The 23,094-nt window shown below is 41.6% G+C and overlaps 1 protein-coding gene across 2 annotated transcripts in view; it reads right to left on the bottom strand.

Annotated features, from left to right (window-relative positions):
* Window positions 1–9,209, bottom strand: part of STXBP1 (syntaxin binding protein 1) — a 62,284-nt gene extending 53,075 nt beyond the window's left edge. For both annotated transcript variants that reach the window (XM_072960154.1, XM_072960153.1), the window contains exon 1: window positions 8,982–9,209. In XM_072960154.1, coding sequence (XP_072816255.1) covers window positions 8,982–9,018 — 37 coding nt within the window. In that variant the 5' untranslated portion in view covers window positions 9,019–9,209. The remainder of the gene's footprint in view (window positions 1–8,981) is intronic.
* Between the last annotated feature and the right edge of the window lie 13,885 nt (window positions 9,210–23,094).

The raw sequence follows: 23,094 nt of genomic DNA, 5'->3' as shown, positions 1-23,094 counted from the left end.
ACAATTTTAAAAATCTAAATGAATTGTCTAACAGGACATGAAATCATGGTTATAACAAGAATAAGCAGTTTTTATTAAAAGTATACAGAAAAAAAGAAGGTAGAAGATTTAAAAAATAAACTGGTCAGATTTAAGTACATACTTATCATTCATTGAGGCTTTCCACTTTTACATTTAAAAGACAGAGTAAAATAATTTCAAGTGAAAATAATATGTAGACTCAAGTGTAAATGAATAATCTAATTTAAAAATGGGCAAAGCGTTTGTGTAGACATCTCTCCAAAGAAGATATACACATGGTCAAAAATCACATGAAAAAAATGCTCAACATTAGTAGCCATCAAGAAAATGCAAATCAAAACCACAACGGGATACCACTTTACACCCACTAGGATGGCTATAATCAAAAAGACAGATAATAACAAGTGCTGGTGAGGATATTATGAAATTGGAACCCTCATATGCAGGAGGTGGGAATGTACAATGGCGCAGTCACTTTGGAAAACAGTTCGGCAGGTCCTCAAAAAGTTAAATTTAGTGTTACCATATATCCCAGCAATTCTGTTCCTAGGTATCTAAACAAGAGAATTGATAACACATGTTTAAAAAAATAATAAATATAACCTAAGTTCTTCAAATCCATGAACATAGTTTATCTCTTCATTTATTTAAGGTTTGATATCTTTCAGGAGTATTTTGTACCTTTCATCATACAAATCTAGAACACATTCTTTTAGATTTATACCCAAGTATTTCATGTTTTTTTGTTCTACCCTAAATGATACTATCTTAGATTTCAATTCTAATTGTTCATTGATAGTATATAGAAATACAACATATTTTCATAAATTGACTTTGTATCTTGCAACCTTGCTAAAGTGGGTGCAATTCTCCTTACCAGAGGGTTACTCCCTTATTTGTGAAGCTAAGAATTTTTATTTTCACACTGCAGTACAATAAAGAAACTAAAATATTAAAAGTAAATTTGTTAAAATGTCAGTTCTCCCAGAACTGATCTATAGATTCTACAAGACAATTCCAAACAAAATCCCAAAAGGATTTTTTAAATAGAAACTGACAATTGGGGGCTTGAAATTTGCAGATACTAACTACTATATATAAAATAGATAAACAACAAGTGTATACTGTATAGCACAGGGATCTATATTCAATATCTTGTAGTAACCTATAATGAAAAAGAGTATGGAAATGGATATGTGTATGTATATGTATGACTGAAACATTACACTGTACACCAGAAATTGACAAAACATTGTAAACTGACTGTATTTCAATAAAAAAGAAGAAATCGACAGGTTCATTCTAAAATTTTTATGGAAAAGCAAATAAGCCAAAAGAACCAAAACAATTTTGAAAAAGAAAAATAAAGTTAGAGTACTCACAGTATCTGGTTTCCTGTCTTACTTTAAAGCTAAAGTAATTGAGTCAGAGTGGGTGTTAGTGAACATATACATATAGATCAATAAAGTGGAACAGGCAGTCTAGAAATAGATCCACTCAAAGATGGTCAATTGATTTTCAACCAAGGACAAAGACAATTCAATGAGAAAAGGATAGTTGTTTCAACAAAGGGTGCCATAACAACTGGACATTCACAAACAAAAAAATGTACACACATAAAAAAATGAACCTTGATCATAACTCACAATATACAAAAATTAACTCAAAATGGATCAAAGACTAAATATAAACTCAAAAACTATAAAACTTCTAGAGGAAAACACAGAAAAAAATATAAACAAAGAAAAATCTTTATGAACTTGGGTTAGGCAAAGAGTTCTTAGGATACCAAAAGTACAATCCATAAAAGAAAATATTGAAAATTGGACTTTATAAAAATTTAGAACTTCTGCTCTTTGAAAAATATTGTTAATAGAATGAAAAGACAAGTCACAAACTGTGAGAAATTATTTGTAATTCATGTACCTGACCAAGGATATGTGCAAAGAATATATAAAGACCTTTCAAAACTCAATAATAAGAATACAGACAACCCAATAAAAACATGCAAAAGATTTGGACATTTCACCAGCAAGATATACAGATGGCAAATAAATACACACAAAAAAATGCTTAACACTATTAGTCACTAGGAAAATGCAAGTTACAATCATGAGATACTACTACCTATGAGAATGGTTAAATTTTTAACACTGACAATACCAAGCACTAACAAGGATGCTGGTAAAAATGTAAGATGGCATAGCCACTCTGGAAAACAACTTGACAGTTTCTTATAAAGTTAAACACACACTTATCATACAACCCATTAATCCCACCCCTAGGCATTTATATATCCAAGTGATAAGTTCACACACAACCTGGGACCCCTTATAGAAGCATTACAGGAGTATTTGCAACTGCCCAAAGTGCAATTAACTCAAATGTCCTTCAGCTGGGGAATGGAGACACTGCAGTACATCCATACAACAGAAGAGCAGTCAGCAATGAGAAGGGACAAATGATGGATACATACAACATGGATGACTCTCAAATGCATTATGCTTAATTAAAGAAGGCATATTCAAAAAGCTACATACCCTACAATCCCATTGATATGACACTCTGGAAAAGGCAAACGTACAGGGACAGAAAACAATTCAGTGGTTGCTGGGGCTGGGCGTTAGGAAGACAGGCTGACTAGAAAGGGGCAGCACAAGGGAATTTGGGGGTGATGACACTTCCGTATTTTGATTATGGTAGTGGTTACATGACTATGTAACAGGTGAAATTTGAAGAACTGTTTACTAAAAAGGGTAAATTTTACTTATGTAAATTACACCTTAATTTTAAATTGAAAAAAAGTGCAACACATATTCAATATATTTCAAAATGTATTTAAATTATTTGATGCTAACCAAAGTTTCTTTTTTAAAAAAGTGTGAAAATGAATGAAAATTGCTTAGATCTAAGTGTCCTCTCAACTTCTGATACATCCTATGAATCGTGACCCCATCTGAAAAAGGTATGAATTTAATGTACAAATTGAAATTACATTCTTTGCCAAAAAAGTGTGATTGTTATAAATTGACATGAGAAGAAATTGCTAACAGCTAGGAAAGGAGAAAAACAGTACATTTTGTAATCCTTGTATCTTTAAAACTCATTGACAAAACTGGAACAAGAGTAAATTTTGGATTACAATGTGGATTTGCATAATTGAAACATCATCTATTAACATAAAACAGATATCAAATATCACAAAAAATGAAATTTTTCTTTCATTTAAAAAAAACCCTACATTTTATAAGGGAAAAAAAAGTAAAGAAATGAGTGGAACCGGAAATAGAAGTTGGGTCAGGTTACAAACTGTGTGTTCTTCAGATCTCTTCTTCCATCTTCCAGCTCATTTGCACCTCTTTCAAAAATTTTACCCAAGACTACTTTCTCCCCCCAAAACCCTGGCCCCATAGGATAGAGATGGTTTATCTCTTTCTGAAATCCTCTAATACTTTCACAGTCCCTCTTCTTGGATCTTTTCCTAGTAATAATACTGACTAAATTTACTGTGTGTCAAGAATTGTGCTAAACACTGTATCTGCACTACCTCGTTTAATATTCATAGAACACCACAAGGTAGATGCTGTTATTACCCATTTTATAGATGAAGAAACTGAGCCACAAAAGGGTTCCACTATTTGCCAAAGTCACACGGCTAATAGTGGTGGACCAGAATTTCATCCCAGGTAGTTTAAATCCAGAGCCCATTCTCTGAATCGCTACACAGAAAGATTAAGTCATTCATCCAACATTTATGAGGACTAAGCACTAACCCTCACACTAAGGATAGACACAAGAATAAGACAAAATCCTACTCTCCCCTGAAGAAGCTCTGGTCTAGTTGGGCGAGACCAATACAAAGCAGTGCAATAGACTGATTATACCAAAAGTGTGTTTTGGGAATGACAGTAGAGTGACAGGGAGAGTTTCTCAGGATTGTCTGCGTCTGTCACAACAGTGTGAGACTGTCCCATATTTCAGTCATGCCTGTATTCCCCCATAATCCCTAGCAGGCTCTGAACAGACATTTGTTGAATGAACAGCGAATGTCTCCTCAACTTTTGTTGTGCCTGTACCTGCTGCTACTCTAAAACTCAACTCGCAAAGCCGTGACAAGAGGCCAAAACTACATTTACCTTGCTGTTGATCATATCCTTAATAACATTCATTCATTCAATAAATACATATTGACTGCCAACCATGACCAGTCACCGTTTTCGGTAAAGACGGTACTCTCCCAGAAGCTATATTTGAGTGGATGAAATAATTAAACAAGTACCTAACTTCCTCCCCACCCAAAAAACTACACAATATCACTTCAGATAATTTTAAGTGCGATGAAGAAAATAAAATGAGAGAATATGATAAACAGGGACTATGAGAAGTTAATTTAGATTGGGAAGACCGGGCTGTGAAGGTGGCATTTAAACTGGTGCGTGTTGGTTAAAAAAAATCTTAATTTTGCTTTCATTTTTAGAGGAAAAAGGCAACGCTAAAAATTAAAATCTAAAATCAGGAGTCAGAACTAACAGAATTCTCAGGGAACATATCTCAACATAATAAAAGCTATACATGACAAACCTACAGCCAGCATAGTTCTCAACGGTGAAAAACTCAAAAGCTTCCCACTAAAATCTGGGACAAGACAAGGATGCCCACTATCACCACTCCTATTCAACATAGTCCTGGAAGTCCTAGCCACAGCAATCAGGCAAGAGAAAGAAATAAAAGGGATCCAAATTGGAAAAGAAGAGGTAAAAGTGTCATTATATGCTGACGACATGTTACTATATATAGAAAACCCTAAAAGGTCCACACAAAAGCTACTAGAGCTGATTGAAGAATTCAGCAAGGTAGCAGGTTACAAAATTAATGTTCAAAAATCAGTTGCATTTCTTTACACTAACGATAAATCAACAGAAAAAGAAAGTAAAGAAACAATCCCCTTTAAAATAGCACCCAAAGTAATAAAATATCTGGGAATAAATCTAACCAAGGAGGTGAAAGAATTATACACAGAAAACTATAAACCATTGATGAAGGAAATTAAAGAAGACTTTAAAAAATGGAAAGATATTCCATGCTCTTGGATTGGAAGAATCAATATTGTTAAAATGGTCACACTGCCCAAGGCAATCTACAGATTTAATGCAATCCCTATCCAATTACCCAGGACATATTTCACAGAACTAGAACAAATCATAATAAAATTTATATGGAACCATCAAAGACCTAGAATTGCTAAAGCATTACTGAAGAGAAAGAAAGAGGCTGGAGGAATAACTCTCCCAGACATCAGACAATACTATAGAGCTACAGTCATCAAGACAGCATGGTATTGGTACCAAAACAGACATATAGACCAATGGAACAGAATAGAGAGCCCAGAAATGAACCCACAAACTTTTGGTCAACTAATCTTCGACAAAGGAGGCAAGAATATACAATGGAATAAAGACAGTCTCTTCAGCAAATGGTGTTGGGAAAACTGAACAGCAGCATGTAAAACAATGAAGCTAGAACACACCCTTACACCATATACAAAAATCAACTCAAAATGGATTAAAGACTTAAACATAAGACAAGATACAATAAACCTCCTAGAGGAAAACATAGGCAAAACATTATCTGACATACATTTCAAAAATTTTCTCCTAGAAGGAATAAAAGCAAGAATAAACAAATGGGACCTAATGAAACTTACAAGCTTCTGCAGAGCAAAGGAAACCAGAAATAAAACAAGAAGAAAACCTATGGAATGGGAGAAAATTTTTGCAAGTGAAACCGACAAAGGCTTGATCTCCAAAATATATAAGCAGCTCATATGACTCAATAAGAAAAAAATAAACAACCCAATCCAAAAATGGGCAGAAGACCTAAACAAGCAATTCTCCAAGGAAGACATACAAATGATCAAAAAGCACATGAAAAAATGCTCAATATCACTAATTATCAGAGAAATGCAAATCAAAACTACAATGAGGTATCACCTCACACCAGTCAGAATGGCCGTCAATCAAAAATCCACAAATGACAAATGCTGGAGAGGCTGTGGAGAAAGGGGAACCCTCCTACACTGCTGGTGGGAATGCAGTTTGGTGCAGCCACTATGGAAAACTGTGGAGATTCCTCTAAAGACTAGGAATAGACTTACCATATGACCCAGGAATCCCACTCCTGGGCTTGTATCCAGAAGGAAATCTACTTCAGGATGACACCTGCACTCCAATGTTCATAACAGCACTATTTACAATAGCCAAAACATGGAAACAGCCTAAATGTCCATCAACAGGTGACTGGATAAAGAAGAGGTGGTATATTTATACAATGGAATACTACTCAGCCATAAAAACCGACAACATAACACCATTTGCAGCAACATGGATGGTCCTAGAGAATGTCATTCTAAGTGAAGTAAGCCAGAAAGAGAAAGAAAAATACCATATGAGATCGCTCATATGTGGAATCTAAAGACTCATGGACAGAGAATACAGACTTGTGGTTACCAGGGGGGTAGAGGGTGGGAAGGGATAGACTGGGATTTCAAAATTGTAGAATAGATAAACAAGATTACACTGTATAGCACAGGGAAATATACACAAAATGTTATGATAAATCACAGAGAAAAAAATGTGACAACGAGTGTGTATATGTCCATGAATGACTGAAAAATTGTGCTGAACACTGGAATTTGACACAACATTGTAAAATGATTATAAATCAATAAAAAATGTTAAAAAATAAAATAAAAAAAGAACTAACAGAATGTGTCATTGACAAAGAATTGCAAAAATATTTTTCTCCAAAATTTATTCCTAACTCAATTATTATAAAAATAGAATGCTGTTCACACATTCACTAATTTTATATAAAATTGGTTTGGTTTTATTTTTGTAAACAGCGTCTTTGCTTTATTTCAGAAAATAAATTTTGTCCATATTGTCTGTTGATATTTTTTTTAACCTTGATATTTGCTTCTTAAAAAAAGCAGGTGGGACTACCTGCATGAAGAAGGGTCATAGTAAAAGATACAAAAACTTGATTTCTGTAACACTTAGGGATTAAAAAAAAAACAACCTTATTCAAATATAACATTTAAAAGAATCTAACAAATAACATAACATTCCATATTTCACAAGCCTTCAAAAAGGGGATTGGAAGGAAATGGTATGTCTAGAACAATGAATAAAGTTATTTTTTTTACTAGTGTTGCAAGGAAATGGACACTGGATTTTTAAAAATTAATTAACACTTATTTTGGCAAGTCATTTAACTGCCCGGAGCCTCCATTTCTTTCCCATGGGTAAAATGAGGGTGTCGATATTAGAAGATCCTTATGGGTCCTTTCGGCCCTAAACGCTTTGATTCGCCTTTAAAAACAGAGTACGTGATTCAGAACATTTACTGCATGGGGAAGGCAAGTGTTATAGTGGGTACTTTTTAAAAACTTGCTCATTTGGGGCTCAGTTTTTATAACAATTTTATTTTGATGTAATAAGTCAGATAAGGTTGCACAAGTGGGAATATTTTCTATGTATCAAAGAAGAGAATAAGGAAGAAGAAACAATTGTGATGCTCACAAGGAACATTATAGAGTCAAAAACATTTGACTGCCAGAGAGAGGGCGAGAGAGAGGAAGCGCTCTAATTGGAGAGAATCATTGGAAAGGAAACTGTAATTTCCACCATTTTTATTCTATTTCTTTTCTTATCCTCCCCTACAAAGAAAACCTCAGTTCTAGTTTTCTCTCAATTTCAAAAGAGGTAGCAAAAGCCACAGCAATCCACTCACTTATGTTTAAGTAACAACCAAAATATTGAAGAAGCACTATTTGTCTACACATATCACCAATCTTATTTGGCACTGGGAACGCCGTTTTCCATATATTACCACCGTCAGTTCTCACTCTGCTGCAACCTACACTCTCCACCATTCATTTTTAAAAATCCATTTAACGCTGAGCCTTTCATCCAAATTCATGAACAATCCTTTCCTCCCTGCAACAGTGTTTTGAACTGCCCGAAAACAACCACCGGCTGAGTCCTGCGAACCGGGAGACAGATTGCAGACTGCGGTGCTGGGCAGGGCCACTCCTCCCTCTGTACACTAAAGCTTTCCACGTCTCCCGGGTGATTTAAGACGGTTCAGGATCCTGATAAGACCCCGCCCTGGAAGCCAAGACCCTGGATAGGGAGGAGGAATGAGGCAGCCTCAGCCCAGCAGAGTCAAGCCTTCGGAAAACAGGCTTCTCCTCTCCAGGTGCCAGGAGTGGCCCAGGCTGGGAGAGCGGCGCGTCTGAGCCAGTGCGCCCGGAGCCGCTCCCAGGTGGGTCTCTGCAGCCGGGGACCGCGGCTCCGGCTCCCGGGAGGGAGGGGGAAGGGGGAGGAAGGAGGAGGAGGACGCAGGCCGGGATCTCGCTCGTCACGACTCACGATGGAGGGTGGGAAAGAGGGAGGGACTGGAGACAGAAAAAGGAGTGGAATCAGGGAGCTTAGGGAATAAAGAAGGCGAGAAAAGGGAGAAGGGATACGGGGGGAAGGTAATGGGAGTGAAGAATGGGGGTGCAGGGGAGAGTAGTGTGCCGCAGGGGGTAAGGTGAGGTGAAGGGGGACGGATAGGGTGCTAGGGTGAAGAAGGAGGGATGGAGCATGGGGGTGGAGGAAAATGGAAATAAAGAGGGAAGAGACGGATGGGGCGAAGAGGGGAGGGGTGGGGGAACAGAGAGGAATGCGGGAAAGAGCGGGGGAAGAAGGGAAGAGGGCGCGGGCCGCAGGAGGCCGGGAGGGACTTCTCTCCGAGGAGGGCGGCGCCGGAATAACGGGACCCTCCCAGCCGGGAGCCCCAGGCCGGGCGGGGCGAGCGGCCAGGGCGGAGGCCGGGACGCTACCGGCAGGTACGGTGCCCGGCTTCTCCCGGCAACCGTAGCCACCGCCTGCAGGGAGGACACCGACTCCACTTACTCTCTCCGACCACCGCTTTGAGGCCAATGGGGGCCATCGCGCTGCTCGAGTCTCCGGGCTCCGCGCCTCCTCACGCGACGCCCGCGGACACCGCCGCCTCCCCGGGTCGGCGCGCTCCGCTGGCTGCAGCCCGCCGCCCCGCAGCCGCGCTCGGGATCGACTGACGCGCGGACTCGGCACGGGGGCGCGGCGCCAGCCAGAGCGAGGCTGACGACCCGCCGGCGCGCGCGCGGGGGCGGGGCCGGACGGGGGCGGGACCTCGCGCCTGCCGACAGCGTCACCCGCGCGCCTCCGCCAATAGCGCTGCGGCCCGGTGGCTTGGCCCCGCCCGCCGAGATGCGGCTGGACGCTAGGCGGTCCCTGGCTGGCGCGAGAGCCGCTCCCTCCCCCTCACCTCACGCGCCGCGCGCGCCCGGGCAACCGCGCGCTCCCGGGACGCTGGGTCTTAAGGTTCCGACAGATGCCTCCCCAACTGAATCCCTGGCCAAAGGTTACCGACACGTTCCATCTTTCTGAAACCCTGCTATGGACCTGTCTTTCCTGTTTCTGGGAGCCTTCCATTTTCCCCTGCCCACAGAAGGAACTCAGAGGCTAAATCTCTTAGTAGTACCCAGTCCCAGACGCAACATTACGTGAGGTTAATTGACACCATCTCTATCTCTCCGGATACCCATATCCATAAATCTACCATTCACAGAGTTCTTGTGTCAAGCTCCATGCTTTACATGCATCATCATATTAAATCCTCACAATAATTGGGCATTGTTTTTAATCTCCATTTTCAGGTGAAAAGAATAGGCTCAGGAATTGAGCATGAGACTTGCTCTCAGGTTGTGTATCATTCATCAGCATATGTTTATTGTTCTCCCACTACTGTATGTCAGCTGCTGTTCTAGGTATTGGAGCTCCGGCCACTTAAAGGCAGACACCGATCCTAGTCTTTGGGCAACCAAGTCCGGAAATATCTAGGTCCCAAATCTAACAGGAATATGCTGTGGGACGACTCTGGTCTCAGTATCTTCTTCCTGGAACACACATTTACCAAAGTGGTCCTAGGTCAGTTTTTTTTCTGGATTTTGTTGACGAGGGAGACTGCTTTTAAAATATGAAACAGGGCTTCCCTCTGGCTTCAAAGAAAAATGAGTTGAGCCAATTAAAAGTTAAAATGGATGGGAGAGCTAATAGTCATAAAATCAATAAATACTCATTACATTTTTGGAACAGCTCTGTGAGCTAGGTCCTTTTCTTAACATTACTAAGAAATATAATATTTTACAGATGAGGAAATTGAGATTCAGAATCTAAATTCTGAACCATTATTTTATACGAGCAACAACTAAAGACGTTGAGGCCTAAAGAAGGAATTTCCCAAGGTCACACAGTGAACACTGGCAGAGCCAGGACAAGAGGCTACATGTCCTACCTAGTTCAGCCACCAGCCCCAGGGCACAAAGACTTGACCATTTTCTCACCCTCATCTCAGTCTACCCCAACAGAACCTTCATATGGCTTCACAGAGAGGGAAAGTGTTTATCTGCCATCTCTTCATGTCTGGGCTCCTCCTTTACCCAAGGAAGGTACCGATAGCCTTGGGTTGCATTTGGAAAAGAAAGAGATAGTTTGTAAATGTGAGGAAACCTAGGACACATTTGTAATGTCACATGCTCCCTCCTTGACCCTCTGGCACATGTCAAAGGAGACAGTATTTTAGCTGAGGAGATGGACAGGAATCAAGCAGTCACACACAGCATTGAGTTGTTGTTCTAATAAGTGCTGAAGCAGAAGGATAGAGGGCTGCGAGAGCAAATGACAGAGCACCTGACACAGTGGACCAGGTGGGGTGCAGTCAGGGCAGGCTTCCTAGGATGAGTAAAAGGTAGCAAGAGGGGACTGGGAGAGTGTCCTAGGCGGATATACAGAAGGAGCAAAGACCAAGTGCCAGAAAGGAGTTTGACTTTTCCAGGACAGAGAGGGGCCAGTGTGACAAGAAGGGAGAGATTCTGAGGGACGGGGTGGGAAGGAAAGCCCCTAAGGCAGTCCTTGCTGCAGAGCTCTAGGACTTTTAAGTGGCCTAGAATCTGCCTGGAGACCTAAGGCCACAGAAAATAAAACATAGCAGCTCCTTCTTTCTGCAGAAGGAAGGACAAAAAAAGAAATTCTTCCTTGCAGATGCATATCTGAGATGTTTACTAGGGATGGCAAAAATCAGAACAGATGTTATTTTGAGTAGGATGGTTGAAAAAGCGAGTAGGATGACAGACTGTGAACTCACTCAGGAACCCCTGACTCCAGAATGTCAGATTGGAATCTATCTGGATGTGAAATGCAAGATCTGCTTCAAGACCTCTTGAAATCTGTGAGCCTTGATTTCTCTACCTGTGAAACAGGGACAATAAAATTTCCAGGCTTCTCTAAAAGAGTGCCTCTGAGGAGCAAGGAAGATGACCTACACGATAGGATAAAATCTTCCCTCAGTCACCGCACAGTATTATCTCTGCTCTGTATTCTTTATTTGCACATACGATTGATAACACGCCAGGAACCATGCAAACGGCTCATGAATTTTCATCGAATTCTCACTACAACCCCACTAGCTCTGTGCTATTATTATTCCGTCTTCCTGGGGCGCAGGGAGGTCAAGTAACTTGCATAAGGTCGCAAGGCTCTAAGTGCCGACCAGGGACTTTAGCTTCGACTTTCTGATGCCCAAGGGAAGATGTCCAGCGCCCAGACGCTGGCCCAGTGCCCAGACCTAAGGACAGATTTGGCTGTGTGGACTACCTGCTGGGGAGTATCAGCAAAGGGAAGCAGAACCTCCTGGAAGTTGGGACTCAGGCAGGTCCACAACCCCGCATCCCAGCCCAGCCTGAGGTTTGGGCGAGGTAGCAGCCGCAGGATGCGCTGGGTTGCTCCGCGGCCCCGCCTGCCCCGCGGGCAGGTGCGCCTGCAGCTGCGCATGCGTGGCCTGCAGCTTCTGCAGAGCCCGGGTGCCAGCCAGCCGTTGGGGGCGGGAGGAGTCCTGTGATTTACGCAAGGGTCACGTGACAGCGGGGAGCCTGCCTGCGGCTTGGGTACTGCACCAGGAGTCAGGCAGGTGGGCAGACAGATGCAGAGTGGAGAGGGGAGATGCTTGGGGGGAGGGTCGGGTCAGGGACTAGAGACAGGCAGCAGCATGGAGGGGCCGAGAACGGGGAGAGGGCCGGACGACCCAGCATAAGCAATGGGGTGGACCAGAGAAGGACTAAAGCAACCCAGTGCAGTTGCCTCCACGAGACTTCCTGATACCGCGGACTGACCGGCTTGGGTCCCCGCCACACCGAGACCTGTGGGAGAGCCCTGGGTCCAGAGTCTGGTCCTCTCCTCCGACAGTCTCAGGCTTGCACCTACCTCCCTTCTGCTTTTAAGCTGCATTATCAGCAGCAGCTGCATTTTTCTGTGTTCACCCGCACCCGCTCCTCCTGGCCTCTGGGCCTTTAGATTTTGTTACATTCTTTTAGAAGTAGTTTCTAAAGAATTCAACAAGATAATATTTGTAAGATTCTTTACCTAGTGCTGGGACTCTATTAAGGACCCAATAAATGTTAGCTATTAATAGCATTAATTACAACTTGAGTCAGAGTAAATCAGTTCTGAATACGGTTTTGGAGAGTTCAGTCGCTATCCTGCCTTTTTTGCTGCTGAAATTCACTGGCAGAGAATGAAGTAATTGTCTCCAACACAGCCACCCACCGTCCGCACACCTACAAAGAACAGCTGGTCCTGGAGTGCTTGAGTTTGGTACATCCTTGCCCAGAAGAGTGAGTTAACAGTTTTTTTGTGTTTGAGGTTAGAATAGTTATCCAAAAGGCTTTGTTTTCTAAAGCCCAGGCGGGGGTCTCAAATTCAAAGGACTGGAGGGGTAAGGCAGACGTGAGTGATACCACAGACGTGGTCCATGGCAAAGCATATACCTGGCCCCAGGAGAGCAGTCCTTACTCAGCTCCAACCGCTGGTTTCCATGCAGTGACCAAGGATCTTGATTGCAGAAATTTCGACATCTCCCAATAAGTTTGTGTTGTAATGAATTTTTTAAAAAAATTTAATAATATGACACTGGCTAAACAAAACACATCTGAAGGCCACATCAATCCCCCAGGCTCCCTGCATGCAAACTCTGGGGAGCTAATACCTCTTTCCTAAGGGGGAGGTTAGAGTCCCCTAAGCAGCAAATGCTGAGAGGCACTGACTTCTCCGCCACGCACACAGAGTCTCCTAGTGGTCAGGACTTTGGACAGGGGTAGTGGTGCTGTGAATGCCTGGGTACCAAGCACCAGGACTCCCCACCCCCACCCCCTGCCCTGCAACTTTGAGAGCCATGAATAAGTCCCTCTGCTCAGCCTGGCTCCAGGCAGCAGATTAGGGCCAATCACTTTTGAATGGACTGGTGAGCATTGTGGTGGAAGCCTCTGAGGACAGCTGTGTGGACTGCTCAGTTTTGCCTGGTCTGTGAAACAAGGAGAGAGCCACATACAAATGCCTCACAGATGAAGTCTCAGTGAGGGCTTAAAGCAAGTTTAATTCAATTTGGAAACATAAAGAAATATGACATTTTTTACACCTGGGTATCAGAGAATAATTCATGCCTTTTACACAATTTTATTAGATTGCCATGATATTCCAGAAGAAGAAGTTTTCATTCCAACAGGAGAAGTAATTTGGTTTAGATGTGGTTTGTTTTTGGCCAATGGGGCCAAAAAAACTTCATGGAAGAGGTGACATTTGAGTTGAGCCTGGAGGCTGTGGAGAGGGAAGATCAAATCCAACCAAAGGAAAGAGCCTAGGCCCATGGTTCCCAAACTGTGTGCGAGGCACCCTGGAGTGCCACAGGAAACAGGAGCACAGTGGAATGTTTTAAAGTTCGGAGAGGAACACAGTGGTGCTTATCATCTGCTGGACACTGTGAAAACTACTAGCTGGAAATAGTTCACAGTTTCAATATTAAACTCTACTAAGTTCCTTTCTGTGATGGTATATCTTTGTGAAGCTGAGTTTTCAGCAATTGATGTGGTAAGAAGCAAATAACTCATGAAAATCTATGTGGAACAAGAGATGAGAGTGTCGATGTTTGATGCGATTGATTCCAAGGTCTGAGAAGGTTCACATATCTTATTAGTAAGGAATGATGGTTATTTAAAAATTATATTAAAATTTTTTTCTTTCAAATTATGAGTACTGGATTTTTTCAAATGGTGACTAAGCCGTTGGGATATAACAGAAGTTGTTTGGTCCTGACCACTTCGTAAACAGAGCTATTACGTTTTTCTTTTGGTCTGGGATGCTATGAAAAAATTACTGAGCCTCAAAGGCTGCCATGTTTGGGAACCTCTGGCATAGGCAAAGTATGGAGGCATTTATTAATTCAGTAGTATTTACTGAGCACCTGCTATGTGCCAGGCACTATCCTAGGCATTGCAGATACAGCAATAAACATAAGAGAAGTTCCCCGTGGATTTGAAGCTGACATTCTAGAGGGGGAAATGCATTCTAAATAATATATAGCCTGTTAAAAAATGATAAATGCTATGATAAAAGAGTAGGGTGATCAGGATTAAGCTTAGGGGATGTGGAAGGAGATGGCATTTTAAAGGGAAAATGCAGGCTAGGCTTCATTGAGAAACTGTTGGGTATGAATTCAAAGTCAGGAGTCATATTTGGGCATCCCCATCAGCACATACAATGTGGATGATGCCAGGAAGAGTGACTCAGATGACCCAGGGGGTTAGTGACTGGTCCTGTGAAGGACACTGGGAAATAGTCCAGTTTAAGTCTGAGCAAAGGGAGTGGAGACCAGAAGGAGGCAGAAGGGAAATGGCCAGAGAGGTACAGGGTGAGCCAGGAGTGCAGAAAGATGGAGTAGTTAACAGCATCTCATGCCCCAGGGCTCTGATAAAAAATGAAAACATCGGTGTGTGCACCTGTTAGAGGTCACAGGTGACCAGGGCAAAAGTCAGAGAGAAGACAGGTAAGGACTGAGATGAAGGAGGCTGTCTGCCAAACTTCTCAAAAAAGTGTGGATTTTCTTTTCTGCAAGAAAGACAAAAAAAGGAAATGGCTGTATAAACCATAAGGGATCAGAATCAAGGGAATTTTTTAAATAGGGAGGCATCTCTCATTTTAAAATGAAACCTTTAAAAAACATAGAAAAGTAATAAAGCAAATTCTCCTGTCCTCCCTCCCCAAGAATAAAGAACAGTTAATGTTTTGCTTCAGAATTTTATTTTAGAAAAATAGATCTGATTATATCAGGTGGATGTTTTTCCTCCTGAAACCCCACTAAAATAGTAGCAGGGGAATTATAAAAAGTTTAAATCTACCAGGACACAAAGAACAGAAAGAGAGGCAATGGGAGATGAGAGAGTGACAAAACTTTGGAAGATGAGCGGCATGTAGTTGAGGGTTAATGACTGAGTAGAGAAGAGAAACTGGACATATGAACCTCCAGGAGACCAGCCACTCAACCACAGAACCTTGGAAAAATTCAAGAATCATTGATACTAGGTACTCTCAAAGGTGGGAGTGAAAGTTGGGGCTGAAAACAAAAGATTGGGTAAAGAAAAGGTGGAGTCAAACCACCAGATCCCCTCCCTCACCCTGCACAGTTAGGGACTAACTCTCCCCTAGTAATGACGAAGGTGATGGTGAAGATGAGGGTGATGACAGATAGCATATATGGGGCGTACTATGTGCCAAGCACTATCCGAGTTCTTCACATATATCCATTCATTTAACCCTATTAGTCACCTATGAGGTATTTACTGTTATCATCTCCATTTTACAGATGATGAAACTGAGCCATTTGTCCAAGATCACACAGCCAATAAGTGATAGGGCCAGGATTCAAATCCTGGCATGTGAGAGGTAAGGATGAACAGTAGTCTTGTGTTTGGACTTCATTTGTCTCCCCATGAGAAGCCAGGAGCGAGGCTGAAGCAGTTGTTTAGATCAGAGATAGTGGAGTCCTAGCCTAGAGGCAGGGATGGGAGGTGGTGAACATAACTAAGATGAGTAAAAATAACCCCTCCCACTTCCTGGGCACCCTGATGTGCCCAATACTTCGTGCATGGTATCTCATTTAATTCCCTCCAAAACCCTATGAAGTAGGTATGATCGTTTATATATATCTTACAGATGAGGAAAACGGAGACATGACGCATCCTGGGGCACATAGTCAACTTCTGGGCAAACTAGGATTTGACCTTGGTATGTCTGAACCCAAAACCTAAATTCTTAACCACAGAGCTCTGTTGCATCTCTAGATTCTAGAGCCTTTTAGAGCCAGGCACAAAATTATACACTGTGAGTCCAAGCACGTGAAGTTTCAGAAACAGTCTAATCTATGACGGTAGAAATCACGAAAACTATCTCTTGGGTGTGGAGAGCAAGGAGCATTGACTGGGAAGAGAGACGTGGGAGCCCCTGCAGCTCTGCAAGTGTTCTGTGTCTTGATCCAGGTGGTAGTAACATGAGTGTGTATTTATGTAAAAATTCACAGAGCTGCTCACTGAATTATGCACTTTATTGGGTGTATGTTACACTTTATTTTTTTTTAAAAAAAGGGCTTCCTTAGAAGATGTGCATTTTGAAATGAAGCTGGAAACCATTCTGGATGATTATTATAATCATATATAAAATGCTTATCATATATCGGGCATGCTACTTATTGAGTGCTTATGATATGTCAGATGCTGCTAGGTGCTTTACATATTATTTTATTTTATTTAATCTTTACAGTGGTCCTGAGGAGATAAATATCCTGCCCATTTTACAGATGAGAAAACTGAGGTTTGAAGAATGCAGTGACTTGTCTGGGTCACCAGGAAGTGGCTTAGTCAGTCCAGGTTTGTCTTGTCAATGCAAATTCAATTAACAATCAAGAAAGAAAAGAGAATTTTCTTTGAGCCAAACTGAGGATTATAACCCAGGAGACAGACTCTCAGGAGCTCTGAGAACTGTTCCACCTGTTAGAAATCAAAGGCACAGTCATATACATTTTCAAGACAAAGGATCGTACATCAAAATGACATACTGACATATTACATAAAGTTCACCACATAGTCCAGGTAAGCACAAACAAAGCAAGCAGTAAGTCACCATGACCCCCTTACAGAGTTGGGAAAGAATGCTGATCTTTTAAGAGGTTACATTGCTGGTGTCAGAAGGAAGGGAAAAAAAATACATCTTTATTGTTGAGTAGGCACTCCCATTTTTAAGGAATTCTGGTTAATGTACCACGCAAATGCACATTGCACACTGAAGTAGAAAGGAGGAGGAGAGGAAGTATTTCATGTTTAAAATTTCTTGTCCTGCCTTAAAATGTAAGTTTTATTTCATCAGTCTGACCCCCAAGTCCATGCTCGTGGCACCACCTGCTCCCACCTCCCTGGCTCCATGGAGCTGGTGGGACTTGGCTTACAGAGGATGAGGGAGGAGAGACCAGAGATGGTTCTGAGCAAAGTTGGAGGGCACATGGCCCCTTGCAAGGCTCTGTAACTAATTTTGTTTCTGTAATTTTGTTTTATTATTCTTAAAGAACGCCTCCCACCCTGATTTGTCAAAACTTCAGTCTCCTGGCTCAGAGAGTGGCTGGGAAGATGGCTGCCCCATCATTAGATTGCAGAGTATCACTTAGTAATACCTTAACCCCCATTCCAGCTCATAACAAGTTGCCTAGGGCCCTCATCAGACATACCCTCACCCCAGCACCAGTGTCTTGTAAAGCAGACCCTGAAAAGCTCTCAGTAGCCTGAGAAAAGCAGGGATGTCTGCCCCTCCCATTGCAAATTAAACACAGGATGTCTTTCTGGACCCCCAGCTTCTTACTTCTTCTCCATGCTCCTCCTCTCTCCCTCCTTCTCCCCCCCCCTTTTTTTTTTGTCTACTATCTTCCCACCTGGCTTTTCCCCACTCACCCCTCTCCTTAACAACAGCTGACTTCCCCCCTTACCCCATAAAGAGTCAGGGCCAAGAGCCTTCCCCACACTGGTACCGACCAAGCAGGACTCTGCTTTGGGGGAACCAGGATTCCAGCGCTCGGCATGTGGTCCTGCCTCACTGGGTCCCCAGACAGTCACTTCTTCCTCTGGACATCAGTTTCCCCACTTTCCATTTATGCATAACCTGGGTCCTGGGCTGGTGTCTTAAATCACACCGGGTATCTCTTACTCTCTTTGAGTCAGGAAGCAGGTAGACAAGGCGGTCCACCTTGGGGACCAGGCTCCCTCTTCACCACCTGCCCACCCTAGAGGTATCTTAAGTGCCCTTCACTGGGCAGGCTGGTGAGGCAGGCTTTGGTCTTGGATCTGATTGTCTAGAGGCTCCGGATTCACTGCCCAGACCTTCAGAGCATCCCCATGTGGGATCCCTAGTGGGGTCCTCTTCACGCCCAAGTCTTTCCTGCCCTCCCTTCCAGGCTCTGACCCTCCCCCAGCTGTTGCTAAGCCCCTCCTTAAATGCATCACAGCCATGCCCTGGTTGAGCAGATGTTTAATACACAAAACAAAAATAGTGGTTATTTTGTTGAAAGGATCCCCAGAAATCTGAAGCCATCTGTTTGGGACATCCCACCCTGGGGCCTAAAAATGCCTGCTGCCTTCCTTGGCAAAAGCACAGCAGCCCAAGAGCTGTTCAAGTATATTTATAAGCAGTTCTCTGCCCTGTTTCACTGAAAGGCCGCGAACACCCCCTACGCCCCCAAGCCTCCTGCTGCTGGGGCCTCACGGAGGAGGAGAGGAGGCAGAACTTTGCATCCTGGGTTGCAGCTTGCTTTTTTCCCCTTGGCATTTTCTTTGATGCTAAAAATCTATTTTTCATTAAAAAAAATCAAAGAAATGTCTTTTACTTACTCTGAAGATGAATCTACTGCCACTGCACTCTTTCTCTGAGATCAGTTTCTCACCATCCCACCACCCCTATTGCTGACCCAACTTTTGAACTTCATCTGGCTAAAAGGGTGCCTGTCTCCTTCCTTGAGAAGCAAGATCAAATCCTCTGCCATTTCTCTGCCCATCATGGCTCCTAATTCCTGCATTTTCCCCTCTGACTGCTGCAGGGAAATCCTGGAATGATGTAACTGGACTCTAGTGGGGTTGGGTTTTGTGTATTTTTTAAAAATTGTTATTTATTTATATATAGATTTTTTTTAGTGGAGGTACTGGGATTGAACCCAGGACCTCGTGCATGCTTAGCATGTACTCTGCCACTTGAGCTATATACCCTCCCCACTGTGTATTTTTTCCTTCACTTCTTATTACCCAGGATTACAGTACACTTTTATTGTCAAAAGTTGTCTCCATAAGGAAGTGAATTCTTCATACTAAAACTGTCTGGGACACAGTTAAAGCTATGCTAAGATGAAAATTGACAGCCTTAAATGCTTTTATGGTTAATAAAAGACCCAAAATAATTGAATCAAATATTCTACCTAAGAAATTTTTTAAAATAGCAATAAAGTAAAAGACAGAAGAGGGGAGGAGGGAGGGTAAAGTTCAGTGGTAGCGTGCATGTTTAGCATGCATGAGGCCCTGGGCTCAACCCCCAGTACCAACAATAAATAAATAAATAAATTTTTAAAAAGAAGAAAAAGGGGAGAAAAAGATGAAAGCTGACAGAAATAAAATAGGAAAAATTACTGAAAAGACAAATGAAATTTGTTTGGAAATGCAAATAAAATGAGAAAAATCTTAATAAAGGCAAGTCAAAGCAAAGACAGAGAGCAAAGTATGCAACATTAGGAATGAGAAAGGCAGTATAAACAGATAAGGATATTATTAAAGTAATCATTTAAAATATTATGGTAATAAACTAAAATAACAAAAGGAAATATGCTTTTTCAGCAAAATACAAACTATGAAAATCAACCTAAGAAGTAGAAAAATTTAACAGACTAAGAACCATGGAAGAGATTAGAAAGATAACCAAGGAGATTGCATTCTGATGGAGAAATTTTTCACATATTGCGGTGTGGGGACATCATTTTGGCTATTACATGGTTCAGCCTGCACTTTGTGTGAACTCAAACAGCTTGATTCAAGATCTATCAAACACATACAGCACATCTACTTCAATCTTTAAGGTAAAGAATGTCTGTTTCAAAGATAAAGATAAATAACTCTCTTCCCACGACATTCATGCTAACACTCCCTCAAAGATAAGGTTCCCTTCCCAGACACCAGGGTCCTGCTGTTTCACTGTGTTACATACTAAATTTGTCTCTTTTGAAACCTTGAAGGAATGTAGTCCTGTCAATGTGATGTATGTTCTTTGTTCTGGTAAGGTAGGAGACTGTGCAGAAAATCACCCTTCAACAGAGCAGTCATTCCTCAGAGTTACTGAGAGGATCCTTCTGGGCTAGCATCCTCCATTTGGCTTGAATCGGACTCTTTTTTCTTTATTATAAATTGATTCTTTCTGTCAACACTGCTAGACGTATGCTGCAGGATATCAGAGAAACCCACCTGTGATCACCTAGAGTCTTACTTTGGACCAGCGCTTGGTACCAAGCACAAGTCCCTTGAGCCCCCGGCTTCACAGCACCTTTCAGATATTTGGGTGAGTTTTTCCTGGTATCTGGACCTCATTCCAAATGGTCTTGAGTTTTATCTGAGCTTTGAAAATGTTAAGACCTGGAGCCTTAAGAGGGTACTGGTACATTTCCTGGTGGAAGGGACCTTGGGGAAATTTCCAAGGCGGGGAACTGAGGGGAAGTTCCTGGACAGGGAAAGCCTAGAAGGAACTTTGGAGTGAACTATTGGCCTTTCTTTTTTTTTTTTTTTTAATTTTTTTTATTATTACTTTTTTAAAATTGAAGTATAATCAGTTTACAATATTGTATCAATTTCTGGTGTACAGCATAATGTTTCAATCATATATATGCATACATATATTTGTTTTCATATTCTTTTTCATTATAGATTACTACAAGATATTAAATATAGTTCCCTGTGCTATACAGTAGAAACTTGTTGTTTATCTATTTTATATATAGTAGTTAGTATCTGCAAAGCTTGAACTCCCAATTTATTCCTTCCCATCCCCTTTACTTGCTGGTGACCATAAGTTTGTTCTCTATGTCTGTGAGCCTGTTTCTGTTTTGTAGATAAGTTCATTTGTGTCCTTTTTTTTTAGATTCCACATATAAATGATATCATATGGTATTTTTCTTTCTCTTTCTGGCTTACTTCACTTAGAATGACAATCTCCAGGTCCATCCATGTTGCTGCAAATGGCATTATTTTATTATTTTTTGTGGCTGAGTAGTATTCCATTATATGTATGTTTGTGTGTGTATGTGTGTGTGTGTGTGTGTGTGTGTGTGTATTTATCACATCTTTATCCAGTCATCTGTCGATGGACATTTAGATTGTTTCCGTGTCTTGGCTATTTTAAGTAGTGCTGCTGTGAATACTGGGGTGCATGTGTCTTTTTGAATTAGAGTTTTCTCCAGATACATGCACAGGACTGGGACTGCTGGATCATATAGTAAGTCTATTTTTAGTTTTTTAAGGAACCTTCATACTATCCTACATAGTGGCTGCACCAATTTACATTCCTACCAACAGTGTAGGAGGGTTCCCTTTTCTCCACACCCTTTCCAGCATTTATTACTTGTAGACTTTTTAATGATAGCCATTCTGACTGATGTGAGGTGATACCTCCTTTTGATTTGCAGTTCTCTAATAATTAGTGATGTTGAGCATATTTTCATGTGCCTGTTGGCCATCTGGATGTCTTCTTTGGAGAGATATCTATTTATGTCTTCTGCCCAGTTTTTGACTGGGTTGCTTGTTTTTTTTATATTAAGCCGTATGAACTGTTCGTATATTTTGGAAGTTAATTCCTTGTTGGTTGCATTATTTGAAAATATTTTCTCCCATTCTGTAGGTTGTTTTTTTGTTTTGTTGATGGTATCCTTAGCTGTGCAAGGGATTTTAAGTTTAATTAGGTTCCATTTGTTTATTTTTGCTTTTATTTCCATTACTCTAGGAACTGGTTCAAAAAAATATTGCTGTGATTTATATCAGAGTGTTCTGCCTGTATTTTCCTCTAAAAGTTTTATATTATCCAGTCTTATGTTTAGGTCTTTAATCCATTTTAGTTTATTTTTGTATATAGTGTTAGAGAAGAATACGATTTCGTTCTTTTACAGGTAGCTGTCCAGTTTTCCCAGCACCGCTTATTGAAGACACAATCTTTTCTCCATCGCATATTCTTGCCTCCTTTGTTGTAGATTAACTGACCATAAATCCATGGGTTTATTTCTGGACTTTAAGTCCTGTTCCATTGATCTATGTATCTGTTTTTGTATTGGCTGGGCTTATTTAATTTGGCTTAAATTGGAAAGATTGTGTATATATGGTCTGAACAAACACATAGCAAAGTACGAGACTGAGCCTATTCAGCTCTGAGGAAAAGGGACATTTGCTCTTTCTGTCCACAAGGTGTCCTCAGGCAACTGAGAACCTAGTGGAAATGTCTGAGGATTAATCCTGTCGATGAGTAGTAGACCCACAGGGAACCCCATCAAACACTTTAAGTTATTTATAGCTCATCCAGGGGCACACATATGAACTTGTCATTCAGTGCTCAGCACCCCCGCTGTGGATTTAGACTGCTGGTGGGAGAAACCGAGACACGAAACAGCAGGACCAACTCAAGGGTGACACCTTGAGGAGCTAAGCTCAGAAGCGGCACACTTCGGACCCACTACACTGGCCCTAGAAATTGTTCAGAGTTTATAAAAAGACAAAACTAAAAGAAAATAGAAAATCATGCTTCTAAAGCCAAGCAGCTCCCAGGCAGGCAGCCACCCACTGGAACTCCGCTGGCTTTATGTACGATACCGTATGATGCAATAAGGCACGGAGCTGATACCACAAGTGCTTGGTAAAATGGGAAGATCTAACAAAAGATAACTTAACTCTTAAGAGGCCAAAATGAGGAACTTTTCAACTTACCAAAATTAGTTTATTGCATGCACAATGGGGAAAAAAAGCTGGCTATAAAATTACACAGACCGGATGGGAAGCATATTTCAGGTGGTACTCAGAAGCTTCAAAGTGTGGTAATGATACAATGG

Source organism: Vicugna pacos, chromosome 4, assembly GCF_048564905.1.
Source record: "Vicugna pacos chromosome 4, VicPac4, whole genome shotgun sequence".
In the NCBI taxonomy this organism is placed as follows: domain Eukaryota; kingdom Metazoa; phylum Chordata; class Mammalia; order Artiodactyla; family Camelidae; genus Vicugna; species Vicugna pacos.
Note: the sequence above shows the minus strand (reverse complement) of the source record. Positions and strands in the feature narration are given on the sequence as shown.